Source organism: Penicillium argentinense (assembly GCF_028826775.1).
Source record: "Penicillium argentinense strain IBT 30761 chromosome Unknown utg000004l_segment0_segment0, whole genome shotgun sequence".
Lineage (NCBI taxonomy): Eukaryota > Fungi > Ascomycota > Eurotiomycetes > Eurotiales > Aspergillaceae > Penicillium > Penicillium argentinense.
Genome location: NW_026622663.1, coordinates 1,238,485 through 1,256,129, shown reverse-complemented (window position 1 = coordinate 1,256,129; position 17,645 = coordinate 1,238,485). Strand labels below are relative to the sequence as shown.

The following is a 17,645-nucleotide window of genomic DNA, read 5'->3' as shown; positions in this document are numbered from 1 at the left end:
CGAACTTTTTTCCCTTCTCTCTCGTCCCCCTGATACAACCTTCGCCTTTCACAATGGGCGCCGAGCTACAGCAGGTCCGCAAAGTCTGGGAGCGCACGCGCACAAACAGCCCAATCTATGAGTTCCTCTTGAGTGAGGTTGATGTTTATGATGCAGAACATGGTGTTATGCGGGCTCGACTCCAGGTCGGCCCTCGCCAACTCAATTCCAAGGGCAGTTTGCACGGAGCCTTCTCTGCCTGCGTGACCGACTGGGCCGGCGGACTCGCCATTGCTTCCTGCGGGTTGGACTCCACGGGCGTGAGCACCGACATCCATGTCAATTATCTCTCGGGCGCAACAACAGGCGATTGGCTCGAAATCGAAAGCCGTGCTAATAAGGTCGGCAAGTCGCTCGCCTTCACCACAGTGTCCATTTCCAAGAAGACCGAGACCGGTCCCGTGCTGGTTGCTCAAGGCTCGCACACCAAATATGTTCGGACTCGATGAAACGTCCGACCTGCTTCTAGTTATCCCATCCTGGCGTAGACATAGACTATCTACCCCGCCATCTTCTTTGCATCTGGCATGACACACATGCACTTTGAATGCCCGGATTCACTCGGATAGCGGAGAGCAATCTCTATTCTGTATAGCTTTAGATGTCTGGCGGTCGCTTTCCCACGGCCACTGGGCAATGATGAATGGATACATCCCTGGATATTACTGCAATTGCATTCTCAGTTATTGTACTCCCGAGTAAAATGATATTTTCTTTCGCAGCCAATATTACATATTATTACTCGATGACACCTAAGATGGTCGTCTGTATAGACTGAAGCCCGTCGCGGTGATCAGATGTCGGAGATGGCTTGCGGTTCGGCCAGCGTGGCGCACTGGCCAACTTGGGAACTGGCAGCCCATCCGGGGTCGGCCCTCTTGGAATGTTGTCAATCAACCCTCTTCCGTGGACCTGCCTTTCTCTCAGACGAAAGGAATGGAGGTTTGTCCCCCGTTTTCTCAGTGATATCAGCCCGCGCTTCTGCTAATCCATGCAGAATAACCATGGATCGACCCGACGATGATGCGCTTGCCTCCGCTCCCTCCCCGAGCCCAGCTGTTTCTCCTGTCGCAACACAAAATGACCCCCTGCCCAAGCAAGATCGCTCCAATGCGAACCTGGCAAAGGAGGCGATGGATCACGCCCTCGAATTCTTCTCGACCTCCAGTAATGAGACTATCATTGGCGTCTTTGCTCTCTTGATGCTGGGAACCTACATAATCCTGGGGCGACTCGGCTTACTACTGATCGGTATTGCCCTGGGGGTCATTCTGCACGCGTCATTGGAAGGGACCTTCCAGGATGGCAACAACGAGGAACCCAATACGCCCAGGAAACGAAAAGAACTAGCCCTGGAGGTTTCCCACAGGCTCTTGGAGTGGCCCAAGCGAACGACGTCCGTCAGCGTTGACACTGGGAATGACGGTGGGGCAATTGCTTCCCCAGAAGATCTCTCTTCTATGGATCTGGAGTATTCAACGTTTCGACCAGCTACTGCTGCCGCCCTGAAATCGCTCACGGACGCGGTCATCAAAGACTATGTCAAGTTAGAACTGCCAAACCCCCACCTCTTGACCCCATAACAAGCTAACAGAATGCAAGGTATTGGTATGAACCGATCCTACCAAGTGAATCTGTGTTCCCTGGCTCTTGTCAAAGGATATTTACCCATTTTATCTTAACGATGTCATCTCATCTCTCTCACAAAAGGACGGAGGACACTTTCCTGCAGTTCCTCACGAACTCATCCTCTATAATCATTGTATTCCTGAACGAACTAGCCGCTGCGTTTGCTGCTTCAGGAAAATCGTCAGAGGATGCCAAAATCATTGTCGACCAGTACCTCAAGGACTCTCCCGACAGTAGCCTCGCCAATGTCCTGTCAGAGGTTCAGCAGCGGAAGAAGCTCAATATGATTGCGGATGATATATTGTCGAACTATCTTGACGCTAAAGCATATAATTGTCCCCCAGTCCGGGATTTTCTTAGAGAAGTCTTCGCTGGCGTCGTGCTCGAATCTACGGTCATCAGTCTCGCTCGCCCGGAATTCATAAATGATTGGATAATCTACCTTCTCGAAGACGGTGAATCGGAGATTATGCATGCCATCGATGCTGGCGTTGAAGGTGCACGGAACCAGGGCGTGGCTGCTTCCAAGACTGTGGAGAGTACAAAGAACTTGACTACAGAATCCACGCAGGAACAATCCAATGAACGGCACTCAAATCAAACTGATAGGGCAACAGAGGAAGCCTTGATCGAGGCGAAGCGCCTGAGTGCTATGATTGCATCTCAAGACGAGCAAGGGGTGACCCATATCCAATCTGCTCAACCCGACCAGACAGAATTACATGAGATGATTGAAAAGGGTATTGATCCATCCATCGAAACTCCGAATGATGACACAAAATTGAATTTGCGAGCATCAGCAGATGCTGCAACCCCTGAGCCGCTAGCACTTTCCGTTTCTTCAGAAGCACCGGCAGCTTCCGAAGCCCCTTCTAAAGATGATGGCACTGCTTCGTTGAGCCTTCATGGTGCCCAGGTCCTAGTGGATGATGACTCCGCGGCGACAGATAAGGGAGTTGTAAAGTCACGACCTACGTGGGATTACCTCCTCCAGGTTGAGCCAACGTCAGCTCGGTCCACTGGCTGGATGGTGTTTCGAAATTATTCCGACTTCCAGTCTCTTCATGAGATGATAGAGACAGTCTCAAGATTGAATCGCATCCAGAGCTTTTCGGACAAGTTCCCAATGCTACCACCATGGAAAGGCAGAACACGGCAGGAGCTTGCTCGTGACCTAGAAAGATATCTACAAGAAGCCGTGAAGCACGAATCTCTCGCCAATACCGACCGCATGCGGCGCTTCCTGGAGAAAGAAGTGAGCTCCACTGAAGCAAGTGCCTCCAAGTCTGGATTCTCCTTCCCTAGCCAGAGCGCATTTGAAAACATGGGCAAAGGAGTTTTGGGTGCACTGACCAATGCCCCCAAAGGAGTTGCTGGAGGCGGTCGTGCGATGTTTGACGGTGTGACTGGTGTATTTGGAGGCGTTGGCCATAGCCGAAAGCCGACAAATTCCACAAATCGACAGTCACTTCACCAGAAGAATCTGTCAAACGCCAGCCTTGATGTCCCTTCCGGTGCTCTCCCTGCTAACGGCCTGGGTCGTGTCACTTCTTCTCCCACAGGCCTGAAGGCTGACGATAGCTCTGCTCCTAGCAGAGTGAGTGGGGAAGAGGACATCCATACGCTTGTGTCCTCGCCCATTGCATCTTCTGTGGATCCGTCAAAGGAAGATAAGGCTGAATCACGAGCGTCTCGCGACACTGGCAGCGATGCTAATCTGACAGCTGATGAGCAGGAGGCGTGGGCCTCTGAATCAACGGCAGTACCTTCCAATGGTGTCAACGCTCTTGGACCAACAAGCAGTCAAGAAACTTTTCAGACAACCAAAGACTATCAATTACCTTCGCTCAACACTCAAACCGGAGGAGAAACCGATATAGCCACTGAAAGCACCCCCCAAAGCCTGCAACGACGTCGAAACCCCATCACGGCGGATGAAACCCAAATCGCGGTGGAGCTCATATTTGCCGTGATCAACGAGCTCTACACTCTGTCATCTGCTTGGAACATCCGCCGCACCCTCTTGAATGCGGCGAAATCATACATCCTGCGCCCCGGTAGTCCGACTCTAGAAACTATTCGTGACCTGCTACAGGACTCAATGATTGAAAGTCATACATCGGACGATGCACTCGGGGAATACTTAAAAAAGCTTCGTGAGAATTCTCTCCCAACTGAAGCCGAATTAAAGGCTTGGCCGGCGCCTCCCAGTGAGGAAGAGAAAGCACAACTGCGAGAAAAGGCACGTCGATTGTTTGTGCAAAGAGGAATCCCCCAGGCCCTCACCAGCGTTATGGGTGCCGCCGCCAGTCGAGAAGCTCTCGAAAAGATCTTTGATAGCCTTCAAGTGGAAACTGTTGCCCGGGGGTTCGTTTTTTCGTTGCTGCTGCAGGGGCTGCGCGTGTTGACACTCTGAAAATGACGTCATGCAACCTGTGCCTTATCGCCACGTGACGTGACAATGGACGCGTCAAAACGGAGCAGTCGTTCTCGCGTTCCTCTTCCCTAATCAGTGGGCCTTCGAACTTCCAGTTCAAGCATCACATCTTCTTGCGCCTAGTTACCACCCTCGCCAAATCTCCGCATCTACATCAACGACGAAACCAGACTATTATCGCAACACCCTCTTTCCTCTCGGCCACTATGACGTCTCGAAAGCGTTCGTCCGGCCTGCAGGGTGCCGACGACGCTCAGGCGAAGAAAGCCAAAGTGGGCTCTGACGGACCGACCACGGCTAAAACCGATTCCAATGGGGACCGATACTGGGAGATATCCAAGATGCGCCGCGTGACAATCTCCACCTTCCACGAGAAGACTATGATCAATGTGCGGGAGTACTATGAAAAGAACGGAGAACAGCTCCCTGGCAAGAAGGTAGACAGGCCTAGGTACTCGTGCTTTTACAACTGCTTCAGACATATTGACTGGCTCCTCCCTCTTTTGCTTTACAGGGAATTTCTATGCCGATCGATCAGTTTGCTGCCCTCGTCGAACTTCTCCCCGAGCTCGAACAAGCCCTTCAACAGCATGGTGAAGCTTTGCCCCGACCGACATATTCTGGTGCGGCAGGCCAAGTCTCCGGTGGTAATGATGAACACGACCAATCTAGCAAGAGTCCCTCAAAGCAGAATATTGAGGCCACGAGTGATGAGGAGAGCGAGGCGTAAAGGCCGCTAAGACTTTTCCAGCGATGAGGACTCCTGCGACTGTACCATACCATTCTTTGATGCCATATGCCCAATGATACCTTGAATTGAAGTAAATCTTGGTCTGTAGCTAAAGTCTACAGAAGAAACCTGAGAAGCTTCTTGCCTTTCAGGTATGCATAGTAAATACAGAAATCTGACCCCCATTCCATGGGTCATGTATTGAGGGCTTGGTGGTTTCGCCATAATAACGTGCGAAATTACGCGGCAAATCTGACCCCCATATATCCTCTATATATCTGAATGACTGTTCATATATACCTTACCTAGGCCAAAGAGAGATGCCAGTTCTTACTGGAATCCTTAATACTGGTTTTTAAAGGGAATATGTAGGAGATCACTGTGACCACAAACCGCCCGTTATGACATCTCTTAGCTACATAAATAGAAGCTTGGCCAAATGGTGCCAATTCCGGCGGCGAATGCCACCTCCACCCTATGGTCTAGCTAATTTGAAAGCTGCACCCCGCCTACTAAGTTCTTTTCTCAGTCACCTGTCTGATCATATGCCTGATAATCTAGCCAGTCACCCACATGATCGACTGCCTGGTTAGCTACCCTATACACTGGTCCGCCATGGCCCAAGGCAAATAATGGATCGGGGAGTGGAGTGTTCTGAAGGGCACTCGCTCTACATGCTGGCTTCGTGTGTTGCCATGCGATTGGCAATAGATCCCCCTCTCCAGGCATGACGGGCGTCTTGCTCGCGCACCAGCTGTTGCTGTTCGCCCATAGGTCCCCATCCTCCCCCTCCGGGAGTTCGAATGATGATCCGCTCCCCAGGCTGCATCTGAGTGGAGTTCCTACCGCCCAAGCTGATACACTTCTCCTCCCAGCCCCCATCGGATTTTGCCACGCGGCGAATCCAAAGGTTTTGACCGCACTGAGCGGCCTCGCCTCCTTCCAGGCCATACGGATGGTGGACTCGACGCTCTGAAAGAATTGAAACTTGCACTGGGATGCGGAATTCGATATCTCGAATGACCCCGTCTCCGCCTCGGTGTTGCCCTCGACCCCCCGAGTTCGCGCGCAGACTGAACTCCCGCAGCAAAACGGGATAGCGCCGCTCGAACACTTCGGCATCTGTGATGCGAGTGTTTGTCATATGAGTATGGACCCCTGAAGTGCCTTCCCAATCAGGGCCCGCGCCGCTGCCTCCGGCAATGGTCTCATAATATCCGAAGCCTTTCGTTTCTGTTTCGCCCTGGCGATTCCCGCCAAATCCAAAAGTCAGGTTGTTCGTATCCCCCTGAGATGCGGCGCAGGCTTGGAAACATTTAAGGATAACGTCGGTTACGCGTTGGCTCTGTCGTTCGATAGTAGGAATTAGTTGGAGTTTCCCGCCAGGAGACTGCTTTTCAGTCCAGAAACTTACGGTCAAAACATTCCCTCCCACAACTGCTGCAGTTTCGGAAGGCGATAAAAGACTGTTTGGCGGGATCCGCACATTGATCGGCTTCAGACAGCCCTGGTTGAGGGGGATGTCCTCAGAAATCAGACACCGTAAACAATAGATAATTGCAGAGTACGTCACGGCCTCCGGGGCATTAATATTCGCTGGCAGCGTCAGTAACACTAGCTATTTATACCGACCCGGATCGTCGGAAAGACATCATCGAAGACATACCGTATACTTCCGGCCCCGTTCCTTCAAAGTCAAAGATCGCCTCGCCCTTCTCCGAGTCGATCGATATCTTCAACTGGATGGGGGTCCCATCATCCATATAGTCGATGGCACGTAAATCTCGGCCCGCGAATTTCTGGCTAACCTCTTTCAACAAATTTCGCACACTGAGCTCTGCATTGCCCTGAATCTGATGCATGTAGAACAAGACTGCGCTTTCGCCGTATTCCTCAATCAGAGTGCTGATCAAAGATATACCCTTTTTATTGGCCGCAATCTGGGCTTTGAGATCATTCAGGTTATCTGCAAGGCATCGCGTTCCACTGCAGCCCGGATACTGAGCAGGTTCATTGTAAAGCAATTCCGTAATGCGTTTTTCATTGAATTCGCCTTCAGAGACCAGCTTCTCACTTTTGATCCGGGCCCCTTCCTGGTAGAGCTCTTTGGAATGGGGCGGCATGGAGCCAGGTAGAATGCCTCCAATATCAGCTGAGAGAATGATTAGAAAAAAAAATGCCCCATCATCCAAAGAGGGGCAACTGACCATGATGCGCTCTTGAAGCCACATAGAAAATGATTTTTCCCTTGCTAAATGCGGGCTGAATGACGGTGATATCGGGAAGATGTGTTCCTCCCTGGCACGGGGAGTTGGCAACCAACACGTCCCCGGGTTTGAGGTTGCCTTGCCAATTCTCGGCTTGCATTCGTACACAAGTGGACATGCTGCCCAGATGAACTGGAAGATGGGGCGCATTGGCAACGAGTCCGCCCTGCGCATCGAACAATGCGCATGAGTAGTCGAGTCTCTCCTTGACGTTGGTACTGACGCTAGTCTTTTGTAGGGCACGTCCCATTTGCTCTGCTATGGCCATGAACCGATGCGAAAAGACACTCAACAGGATCGGATCCACGGTCTCTGTGCTGATCGGAGGTGGGTTGGTCTCGGGCTCACCGATATTGATCACAACATGTGTCTTCAGGAGCAGAGCCGATGCTCCTGGAGTCACTACAATGGTTTGGGTGCCGTCTGCTAGTATTGCAGGCCCTTGCACCCGGTCGTTGATTTGCAGATCGTCGAGTTTGTAGATCGGGGTTTCGTATCGACCTCCCTCGAAATACACTTTGGACGTTTTGTATGCATGACCCACAACATCGATGGGTTTTGATTCACGCAGCTGTACATCCACGGTCCTCTCAGATACTTCAAAAGTCTTGCCAATCCCACGCACTCGGACGTCGTCCACGATAATGTCCCGATCCGGAAGGGTAAATCCAAATTCTTGCTCATGTTGGTGCACAAATGCTTTCCCAAAGGCCCAACCGTTGCCCCCGAAGAGATGGGCTGCTTCCTCTTTGGTGGGTTTCAGGATCATCAACGCGGATTCTGTGCCTCTGTATCGCATGTTGAGGTACTCTTCAAATATGATGGAGTTGTCGTCAAAGCCTTGCTCATGAAGCTTGGTTGCGGAATGCTTCTTTAGCTTTTCCATCTTCTTCGCAAGCTCTCGCTGGACTTCCCTTTCGTCACTCCACGTTCTGGATTCTGGCTCCTGGCTTTCATCAACGACATCGGCCAGCGCCATTCCGTATGCGGACAGAACAGATGAATAGCGATGGATGAGGATTTGTCGAATCCCAAGACTTTCAGCAATGGCCACTGCATGCTGACCCCCCGCGCCCCCGAAAGTGGCCAGCCGATGCTTTGACGTGTCATGGCCCTTGGCCTCTGTTAATGATCGGATAGGTCGGGTCATCGTTTCGTTGGCAACTTTGATGAAGCCAAAGGCAACCTCATCTGGTGTCATCAGTTTGCTGTGCCCACCCTTTGAGATCTTTTCATTGATCTCCTCCGTCAGCTTTTCGAAGAGGTAGCGGCTTGCTTCTTCGTCCAAGGCCTGGTTTTCGTTTGAACCGAAAATCTTCGGAAAGAAGTCCGGAACCAGTCTGCCTAGAAAGAGATTTGCGTCGGTCACCGTCAAAGGCCCACCCTTGCGATAGCATGCAGGACCAGGATGAGCACCTGCGGACTCCGGACCGACGACGAAGAGTTCATTGCGGTAGAATAGCCTGGAACCTCCACCAGCAGCCACTGTGTTTATGTCTAACTGAGGAGACTGAATAGTCACCCCGGCCGTCGTCGTCTCAAAGACATGCTCATAGTGGCCGGACCCATACCGACTGACATCTGTACTGGTACCGCCCATATCAAACCCAATGACAGGAATCTTCGATACTGGGTCATACGAAGTCAATGCATAACCGACGACCCCGCCTGCTGGACCTGACAGAATTGCTCGGAGTCCAGAAAACTGGTCTACATCGACCAGGCCGCCATCTGATTGCATGAACTCGCACCGTGCACCGCGAGAACCACTCTGGTCCTTTACACTTTCACTTCCAAGCCCCCCTTTGAACCCGGCCTGAAATCCTGAGATATACTTTTTAATAGTAGGTGTTAGATATGCATCGGCACACGCAGAAGTAGCCCGTGGGATGAGCTTGATCATAGGCATCAGCTGATGACTCAAGCTCACATGGTGGAAGCCAATTTCCGTGGCAAGGCGTCCAACCAAGGCCTCATGGTCTGGAAAGGTGTATCCATGCATGAGGCATACTGCTATGCTTCGAACTCCTCGATCGTACACCTGTTGCAGCTGCGATCTTAGACGGCTCTCCGACGGGCGTTTTAAGATACGGACAGCTTCGGAGGAAAGACCCCGAACGATTTGGCTGTCGGGTGTGCTCTGCCATCGGAAAGCAGTATCTGTGGTATGACGCTGTGGATCTTCTGCATAATCTTCCAAGGTGACCCGTTCATCTACTTCGACCACCTCCTCGTAAAGAACATCTGGACGTTCGATAGCGAGATCAAAAATACGAGGCCGTGCCTGATTTCCAATTCGGAGACAGTCTCGGAAGCCTTTGGTGACTACCAGCGCAATTCTTTCGCCTTTTCGTTCGAGCAGGGCATTGGTAGCGACAGTGGTACCCATGCGAATACTTTTAATAGAGGAGGTATCGATTGGCTGGCCCCGGGGAATTTCGCGGCCTGTAGCTTGAGACATGATCCGCCGAATGCCTTCAAGAGGGGCATCTTCATAGTTGGCGGGGTCTTCTGAGAGTAGTTTGATCACAATATCATCTTCCAGGCGCCCCGTCCCGGGGTTGCCGACGCAGTCGGTGAAAGTGCCGCCTCTCTAGCTCTGTTAGCGCTATGAGTGTAGTCGGTGATCACTCGGGTGGCCTTACATCGATCGCAATGCTGATGCCTCTATCGCCGGAGGACTCCATGTAGATTCCTGTAGTTGGTCGTATTGCCCTGAGAGAGATTATGAGGTTGTAATACTTGAAATTCCCCCGCGCCGGTACGATGGGTTTCTACGTCATTGGAGCACACAGTAGTTGCGGGGAAGATTACTGTAACCACACTCCTTTTGCTTCAGGCCACATCCCTTCTCTCCATTTTCAGAATTTCCTTGGACTCCGATGCATCAGCGTAAGGGTAGCTAACCAGACAGCTGATCAAGGTGATGACTTGGTAGATAACCACTGGCAGGGTAGACGACCAGATATTTTGACTGAGCAAGGAATCTGGTAGCAGGTAAGAGTTGCCCCCAATCTTTCAAATTAGCAAGAGCATCGTGGAGGTAGCGATTCACCGTCGAAATTGGCAATTCTAGTTGTGTATCTAAGAGATGCCATTGGAGGGGAAAAATTTTTCTGTAAGGTAAACGAGGAACACGACGAACCAAGTGGGCTGGAACGACAGGGCAAGTGAACATGTCAGCAGAATAGCTACATTTCAATGTTATCTAGGCTATCAGCTGCTGTAAAAAATGATTAGTCCTAATAGGCCTCGGTTCGTCCTGGGTGATGCGCACCCTTCCCTACGGATACCTCGAACGCATACGACACTACAAAAAGCGATTCGATATGACGAAGTCCTCGCGCGGTTCGACCGATCGTACAGGGCGAAGGGAGTTGGAAAACGGGAATCGCTTTGAAATTAAATTTGCGAATAAGACGGGATGGCGGGCGGGATTCATCGAGGAAAACGCAAGGACGAGAGACGGGCGAGGGCAGTTAGAACGCGATCGCTCCACGTTCGTTTCGAAGCTGCTGACTAGGATAAATACCCAAACCCACGAAGGAATCCCCCGGAATCAAAAGCAAGCGAAAGGAAAAATAAGAGAAACAAGGGAGGAGGTTAGACCCATTTAAGGAGACCCCAGCTAAAAAACGAGAATTTCCGCAGGGAATAGCAGAGAATTATGGCTCATGCGCCACTTGGTGGGAAAGTGACAATACCGGGGTAGCCTTCGGGTGCGATAATAAAACGATTTCGGGCCACTTTCTTGCTGATCCGTGGTAACAACTCGGGGGTGGGGGGAAATTCTTCGGGAACGTGAGAGCTCGAAGCAAAATGGCACTGAGTCGATCTACTCAGCAGTATCAAGCTCATCGTGAGCAGAAGGAACGGGGTCCAGGGGTACTGTTGAGAGAATTAGCAATAATCCCGTTCGGTTCATGGTATACAGCTAACGCACCTTTCCTGTCTTCGCCGTTCGGGAGAGCCTCCCGGTCATCCTCACGCCGCTCCCGGTCATCATCACGTCGCTCGCGTTCCTCCTTGACATCACGTTCCCGGTCTTCGGGACTGCGAGAACGGTCGCGAGAGCGGTCCCGGTCGCGGCGATCATGGTCCCGGTCGCGGCGGTCATAGTCGCGGTCACGGCGATCATAGTCACGATCATGGCGGTCGTAGTCGCGTTCGTAGCGATCGTCACGGCGGGGAGAATAGTCGCCTCGGCTGCGGCGGGGCGAGGGGGAGCGGCCACGGCGTGGGGGAGTCCGCTCGCGACGGCGGTCACGGCCAGCGCCAGAATCAAACCGCCACGAGGCTGAGGGTGGAGTGCGCGCCCACTGAGTAGTTCCACGTTAGATCAAACACAGGACACCGCCATGGAAGGGTAGTGGCGGGACATACCTCGATCTTCAGCAGGTCGTCACGTCCAATGCGCTTGTTGTGCATTTCATGGTAGGCATCATCCGCGTCGCGACGGCTCTCATATTCGACAAAGGCGAACCTAGATAGATGGTTGTTAGGCTTAAGTGGATGCGAAGGTGCAAAAATTTGTCCACTTACAGTCGGCTGGAAGGCGTGCGTGGGGCTGGTATATCGCAGCGAACAAGACGGCCGTACCTAGTCTGGGTATTAGCTTGCTTGTAATCATACAAAGGGAGTCAGGCCCAGGTTATCATAGCGTAATGAGCAATATTCAAACCCAATGGCGGAGTCAAAAAGGCAAGTATGAAGCCTTTCGACTATAACGCCAGCACGAGATCCAAGTCGATCGTGCACGGGAGATGAAAGGTCATCGTGGCGCCGAAGATAAAGCGAAAAGAAGGCGGGTAGAAACGTAGAAAGTCGCGACATACCGTTCGAATTCGTAAGCGAGATCGCGGGCTCGGGTTCCATGGCCGAAGCCGGTGACATAGAGGGTGGTTCCTGAGCGAGACATTGCAGAGCAGAGAAAATCGGCGATGTCATAGGTAGGAAGGAGGTTGGAGTTGGAAAGTGCACGAAGGGAGAAGAAACGAATAATGTGACGGCGGTGAGTACGGTTGGGGATAGGCGCCACTGACGCCAATGACTGTACAGAGGTATGACCTCCTAACCGGCCACTTGAAACACTTGAAGGGAGCGCTCAAGAGAGGAAAGAAGAGGAAAAATAATTTCCATCAATACAGAGATAAGGAGGCCGTGTCAGTGGGCAGGCAGAGAAGTTCCCGGTCGAACCCCAAGTCAGTTCAACGCCGCTTACAGTTAGAGGTACCTCAGTGCTGGTAAGTGTGCCTATGTAATGCATGTACCGTGGAGTGGCTAGTGGCACAGTCCGCTCGGGAGGTACCGTAAAGACAGCCCGGCAAGTCGGGATGGTTTGGCTCCCACTCCTTCCCTCACCACTCTCCACTCCTCTCCCTACTCGCGCTCTTTCAAGCCCTCACCCTGTCCTCGATTCTGCCTGTGGTGAACCGGAAATCTCCAGCATAGGAGAAGAGGAAAAAGCAATAGTGCAATTCCATCCGTCTCCAGTTGAGCTTCAGCCCCGTCGTTACCCACCTCTCGTTTCCCCGACAAAGCTCGACTCCCGGCATCGACCATCTCCCTCGGCCACATCCACGTTGACGTCGCAATAAAAAAAGGAAACTGCCACCGGGTCTATGATCTCGACAATGGACCTGTAGAAACTCTCCCAACAGTAAAGAAAGCGAACAATCTTCATGGCCAGCGCGTCGCATTCTATCCTGACTCCCAGTGCTTTCTTTCCTACGTCGAGTCACTACGTCGAACTAGCGATACGGTCTCTCTGAACACCTGGCGTATGAAGATTCTCATCGTGTCTCAGAATAAGCTTTGAAATCTCGTCAGAACCTTGCTCCGTCCTATTCGAGAACACCTTGGTCGTCCGATCCTTCACATTTCGATGCGGATACAGCCAAAATGAGCCTCAATCGCCAGAACGCGCCTCGAGAAGAGGTATCAGAGGGTGCAACGAAACCTTCTCTGCAAACTCTACAGCTTTCTTCCCCAGCAGCCCCGGTCCAGGTCGGTTGTCTCAAGCCCGTCGTTATCCTTGGTTGGCGATCACTGACCCTCGACCTCCTAGGACTCCATTCCCGAACCACCTTCGATCTTACTTAAAACTAGAAACAAACTTGCTGAGCCGGTCGTTGCTGCATTCATGGCCGGTGGTGTAGCCGGGGCCGTCTCCCGAACCATTGTTTCACCCTTGGAACGGTTGAAAATCCTACTCCAAATTCAAAGTGTTGGTCGAGAAGAGTATAAGCTATCCATCTGGCGAGCGCTTGTGAAAATGGGACGAGAAGAAGGGTGGAGAGGCTTCATGCGAGGAAATGGTACTAACTGCATTCGCATTATCCCTTACTCTGCTGTTCAGTTTGGAAGTTATAATTTCTACAAAAAGGTACATGCCGGAATACCGGATCCCTTATACCCCTAAACATTCGATGAACGGACATTCCTGACTTGCATATCAGTTCGCTGAATCACCTGACGGTGACATGTCCGCGGCCAGTCGCCTTGTCTGTGGTGGAATTGCCGGCATCACTTCCGTTACGGTCACATATCCCCTGGATATTGTTCGTACGCGACTCTCCATCCAATCAGCTTCTTTTGCCGAACTTGGACAACGGGATATGTCTCAAAAGCTGCCTGGTATGTTCACCACTATGGTTGCGATATACAAAAATGAAGGCGGCATGATCGCGCTCTATCGAGGCATCGTCCCAACTGTTGCCGGTGTGGCCCCATATGTGAGTCCATTCTGTCTAGAACTGTCTCATTTTCCTGCTGACTTTCAATAGGTTGGGCTGAATTTCATGACATATGAATCTGTGCGCCAGTACTTGACACCAGATGGCGAACAGAATCCTAGTCCATATCGGAAGCTCTTGGCAGGTGCCATTTCCGGAGCCGTGGCTCAAACCTGCACATATCCCTTGTGAGCCTGCCTCTCCTCTTGGTTGCCCTTCGGTGTTCATTCTACCTATGTACGGTTCTGACTGAAACAATTCTTTAGTGATGTTTTGCGTCGACGCTTCCAGATCAACACTATGTCCGGCATGGGGTATCAGTACTCATCAATATGGGATGCAGTGCGCGTCATCGTGGCCAAGGAAGGGCTGCGGGGTCTCTTCAAAGGAATTGGCCCCAACCTGCTCAAGGTGGCTCCCAGCATGGCGAGCAGCTGGCTCAGTTTCGAACTTGCCAGGGATTTCCTAGTCAGTCTGGGTGATAGAGATTAGCTGCAATATACCTAGACATGCTTTCATAAGAATCGCTCGATAGATGGGTTGCAACGTTCTCTGTTGTAACTTTTTTCTCGTCGCGACTTCTCTGTACATAGCTGACTCCGAACAAAAGAAATGAAACGAGTAAAAAGAGTGCACCATACCCGTGAAATCATTTACGTGCTTCACTCTCAGAGACAATATTCTCTTCTCTACGAACCTAGGCTGAGTTGGAGTAGACTTGTCCAGATTCCCGATTCTCGTTTTCGATTACCCGTCCAACTGGCGCTAATGAACGCATAATAAGATAGTTAACTAGTTAAGTACAGTACTATATTAGTAGTTCATAATGACAACTCGATTATGGAACGTTACCGGATTTAGCCTAGCCTTCCCTGGGTCTTTGGGGGGTGGATACACGTCATGTGACGTATACTATAACGGGGTTAGCGTAGGGCTCAACCCACACACAGCCGCGCAGCCGAGAGTCGAAGACCAAAAACCTCCTGCAGTTTTCATACGGGTGCGACAGCAAGCCAACTTCCAGGTGTTCAATCCCATTTCAGCAGCCATGGGTATGTCCAATTCTCACAGCCATCATTCCGTCCTGCTCGCGCATCTCGATTGCGCTGTCGCTTTTTCCACCCCGTTCCCTGGCTGACACGATTCGAAAATCTCAGGTATCGACTTGGACCGTCACCATGTGCGCAGCACCCACCGCAAGGCTCCCAAGAGCGACAACGTCTACTTGCAGGTGCTGGTGAAGCTGTACCGCTTCCTGGCTCGTATGATACACCCTCCCTATTGAAATCCACGACGATTGCCCTTAGTGCGATACGGTGGAGGGATTTGAAAAATCCCCTCGGCTTGAACTCTCAACTAATTCTGTACACTTGCCATAGGCCGCACGGAGTCCAACTTCAACAAGGCTGTTCTCCGCCGTCTTTTCATGTCGCGCATCAACCGCCCCCCCGTCTCGCTCTCGCGCATCGCTGCCAACATCTCCGAGGCCCAGAAGGGCAAGACCGTTGTTGTGATCGGTACCGTGACTGACGACAACCGCCTTCTGACCATCCCCAAGCTGTCGGTTGCTGCCCTACGTTTCACCGCTACTGCCCGTGCCCGCATTGAGAAGGCTGGTGGTGAGATCCTGACCCTGGATCAGCTTGCCCTGCGCGCCCCCACTGGTGCCAACACTCTGCTGCTCCGTGGCCCCAAGAACTCCCGCGAGGCTGTTAAGCACTTCGGCTTCGGTCCCCACTCCCACAAGGTACGTTCAACTGTGACGGATTCGATAGACTAAAATGGACTCAAAGCGCTAACCTGCTTCGGCATCTCTACAGAAGCCTTACGTCGCCAGCAAGGGCCGGAAGTTTGAGCGTGCTCGCGGTCGCAGACGCTCGCGTGGTTTCAAGGTCTAAAGGACTTTGTAAGGATGGTGGTACCGGCATTTGTCCGGCAATGCGAATATGCCAATGCGTAATTCTACTCGCATTGCATGTCCGGGTGTCAATCTCACCGAGTCTGGCAAAAGGCCTCGAGTCGATGTACCTAAAGTGGCAAAATGTCTTAGGTTGGACTGGGGGATCAGAATTTTATGAATGGAGAGGCGCAAAAGAAAATTACATCCGGCTTAGTCCTCATCTTTTCTTACGACTGCGAAATGTTCAAAAAAAAACTTCTGTTGAATTTTGCTTCCTACTTCCTGTTTCTAAACCGTAACAATCATTTGTCGATTGGAAGGCTTTTATGGAGATACTTCCGTCCTGCCTCGCCCTCGTGGTAATCCGCAGCTCCATGACCCTCCCCGCGGATCAGGTATTTATAGATTGTCAACCCTTCAAGGCCGACAGGACCCCGAGAGTGAATTTTATTGGTGCTGATGCCAACCTCAGTACCAAATCCATACCTCATCCCGTCAGCAAATCGACTAGATGCGTTCCAGAAAACGCCTGCGCTGTCAATGCTGCTCATGAAGCAGTTTGCTGCCTCTCTAGATTCAGTTATGATGATGTCTGTGTGCCCAGACGAGTGGGCATTGATGTGTGCAATTGCGTCTTCTGCACGTGAGACAGTCTTGACGGCTAGTACCAAGTCTAAGAACTCGGTTTCGTAGTCTGCTCCAGTGGCAGCAGAGAGATTATTTCTTTTGTCAGCTGGTAGCGCTTTCATCAAGGCGTCCATGGATGCGCTGTCACAACGAAGAGAAACGCCCTTATCCAGCAAGGCTTGGGCGACGACAGGAAGGGTCGAGTCGAGTAGACTTTCATGCACCAGCAGCGTTTCGAGTGAATTGCAGGCCGCCGGGTAATCTGTCTTTGAATCAACAATGACTTTCACGGCGATATCGATTTTAGCATCGGAATGCACGTAGGCAGAGCATAATCCATCTGCATGTCCAAGAACAGGAATCTTCGTATTGTCTTTGACGAAGCGGACCAACTCATTGGAGCCTCGGGGGATTACGAGGTCAATGAGTGAATCCTGGGCAAGCAAAGAAGAAACAACATCCCGAGTCCTGACAAGCTGAATAGATGGAACCGGGACCTGAGAGCTGGCAATGGCCTCTGATACAACATTCGCAATAGCGACGAAGGACTCCATAGATTCCTTCCCACCTATATAAAGGTGTCAGTAACAGAGAGCGAAATGCGAGGGCAGTAAATCATACCTTTCAGGATGGCAGCATTCCCGGACTTGATGGCCAGGGCCGCGATATTCGCAATCACTTCGGGCCGAGCCTCGAAGATGATCAGGAGAACACCAATGGGGCAACTGACTCTTTCTAGGGTCAACCCTTCATCGAGAAGCTTCCGCAGTGTCACATTACCAACTTTTTATTCTCCTGGTTAGCTTGAGTCCTCGGGGGCGTATAGAAGAAGCTGAATAGACAACTCACCGGGATCGTTCAAATCCCGTACACTCAGGATTCCCTGGAGCATGTCATCATACTTGCCGGGGCGTGAAAGATCCAATCTTTTGAGTATACTATGGCTCAGTGTGCCATCCGCAGCGGCTCGGGTGGCCATTTCAACATCTTTCGCATTGGCGGCCAGGATGGTGGCCCGGTTTTTGTCTAGGGCTTGATGAAGTGCTGAGAGAGCTTGGTTCCGGGCATCATTAGAAAGCGTTGCGAGTTGACGAGAAGCAATGGATGCGCTGCGTGCGACATCCACCGCAGCGGACTCAGTGAGCGACATTGCGTGGAAGGGGAAATGGGTCGACGAAAGGGAAATTTGCGAGCGGGGAATGAGTCAAGAGGGGCAGGGCATCCCGTGCAGTGGGGGAGTTGGAGACCGCCTGGGCCGATCCCTCTCCGCTGTTTATCTCCT

At 51.7% G+C, this 17,645-nt stretch overlaps 7 protein-coding genes across 7 annotated transcripts; 4 read left to right on the top strand and 3 right to left on the bottom strand.

Moving 5' to 3' along the window:
• Positions 1-53: 53 nt before the first annotated feature.
• Positions 54-488, top strand: N7532_003410 (PaaI family thioesterase; the record flags this gene model as incomplete). Its single annotated transcript, XM_056615904.1, has 1 exon — positions 54-488. One exon carries the CDS (start codon positions 54-56, stop codon positions 486-488), a length of 435 nt encoding a protein of 144 aa, XP_056476261.1.
• A 555-nt stretch (positions 489-1,043) lies between these two features.
• N7532_003409 (uncharacterized protein) lies at positions 1,044-4,084 on the top strand (the record flags this gene model as incomplete). Its single annotated transcript, XM_056615903.1, has 2 exons — positions 1,044-1,585; positions 1,642-4,084. The coding sequence occupies 2 exons, from the start codon at positions 1,044-1,046 to the stop codon at positions 4,082-4,084; spliced, it is 2,985 nt and encodes a 994-aa protein (XP_056476260.1).
• Positions 4,085-4,311: 227 nt separating this feature from the next.
• On the top strand, positions 4,312-4,835 carry N7532_003408 (transcriptional coactivator p15/PC4 family protein; the record flags this gene model as incomplete). Its single annotated transcript, XM_056615902.1, has 2 exons — positions 4,312-4,542; positions 4,620-4,835. The coding sequence occupies 2 exons, from the start codon at positions 4,312-4,314 to the stop codon at positions 4,833-4,835; spliced, it is 447 nt and encodes a 148-aa protein (XP_056476259.1).
• A 670-nt stretch (positions 4,836-5,505) lies between these two features.
• Positions 5,506-9,789, bottom strand: N7532_003407 (uncharacterized protein; the record flags this gene model as incomplete). Its single annotated transcript, XM_056615901.1, has 5 exons — positions 5,506-6,180; positions 6,250-6,431; positions 6,502-6,987; positions 7,043-9,695; positions 9,748-9,789. 5 exons carry the CDS (start codon positions 9,787-9,789, stop codon positions 5,506-5,508), a joined length of 4,038 nt encoding a protein of 1,345 aa, XP_056476258.1.
• Positions 9,790-10,937: 1,148 nt separating this feature from the next.
• Positions 10,938-12,020, bottom strand: N7532_003406 (RNA-binding protein; the record flags this gene model as incomplete). Its single annotated transcript, XM_056615900.1, has 5 exons — positions 10,938-10,990; positions 11,046-11,421; positions 11,486-11,585; positions 11,645-11,701; positions 11,938-12,020. The coding sequence occupies 5 exons, from the start codon at positions 12,018-12,020 to the stop codon at positions 10,938-10,940; spliced, it is 669 nt and encodes a 222-aa protein (XP_056476257.1).
• Positions 12,021-13,003: 983 nt separating this feature from the next.
• N7532_003405 (Mitochondrial carrier protein) lies at positions 13,004-15,734 on the top strand (the record flags this gene model as incomplete). Its single annotated transcript, XM_056615899.1, has 9 exons — positions 13,004-13,108; positions 13,170-13,487; positions 13,561-13,836; positions 13,888-14,024; positions 14,103-14,304; positions 14,795-14,888; positions 14,994-15,098; positions 15,216-15,583; positions 15,657-15,734. The coding sequence occupies 9 exons, from the start codon at positions 13,004-13,006 to the stop codon at positions 15,732-15,734; spliced, it is 1,683 nt and encodes a 560-aa protein (XP_056476256.1).
• Positions 15,735-16,038: 304 nt separating this feature from the next.
• Positions 16,039-17,513, bottom strand: N7532_003404 (glutamate-5-semialdehyde dehydrogenase; the record flags this gene model as incomplete). The annotated part of the gene is made up of 3 exons (XM_056615898.1): positions 16,039-16,931; positions 16,985-17,146; positions 17,213-17,513. The coding sequence occupies 3 exons, from the start codon at positions 17,511-17,513 to the stop codon at positions 16,039-16,041; spliced, it is 1,356 nt and encodes a 451-aa protein (XP_056476255.1).
• Positions 17,514-17,645: the final 132 nt, after the last annotated feature.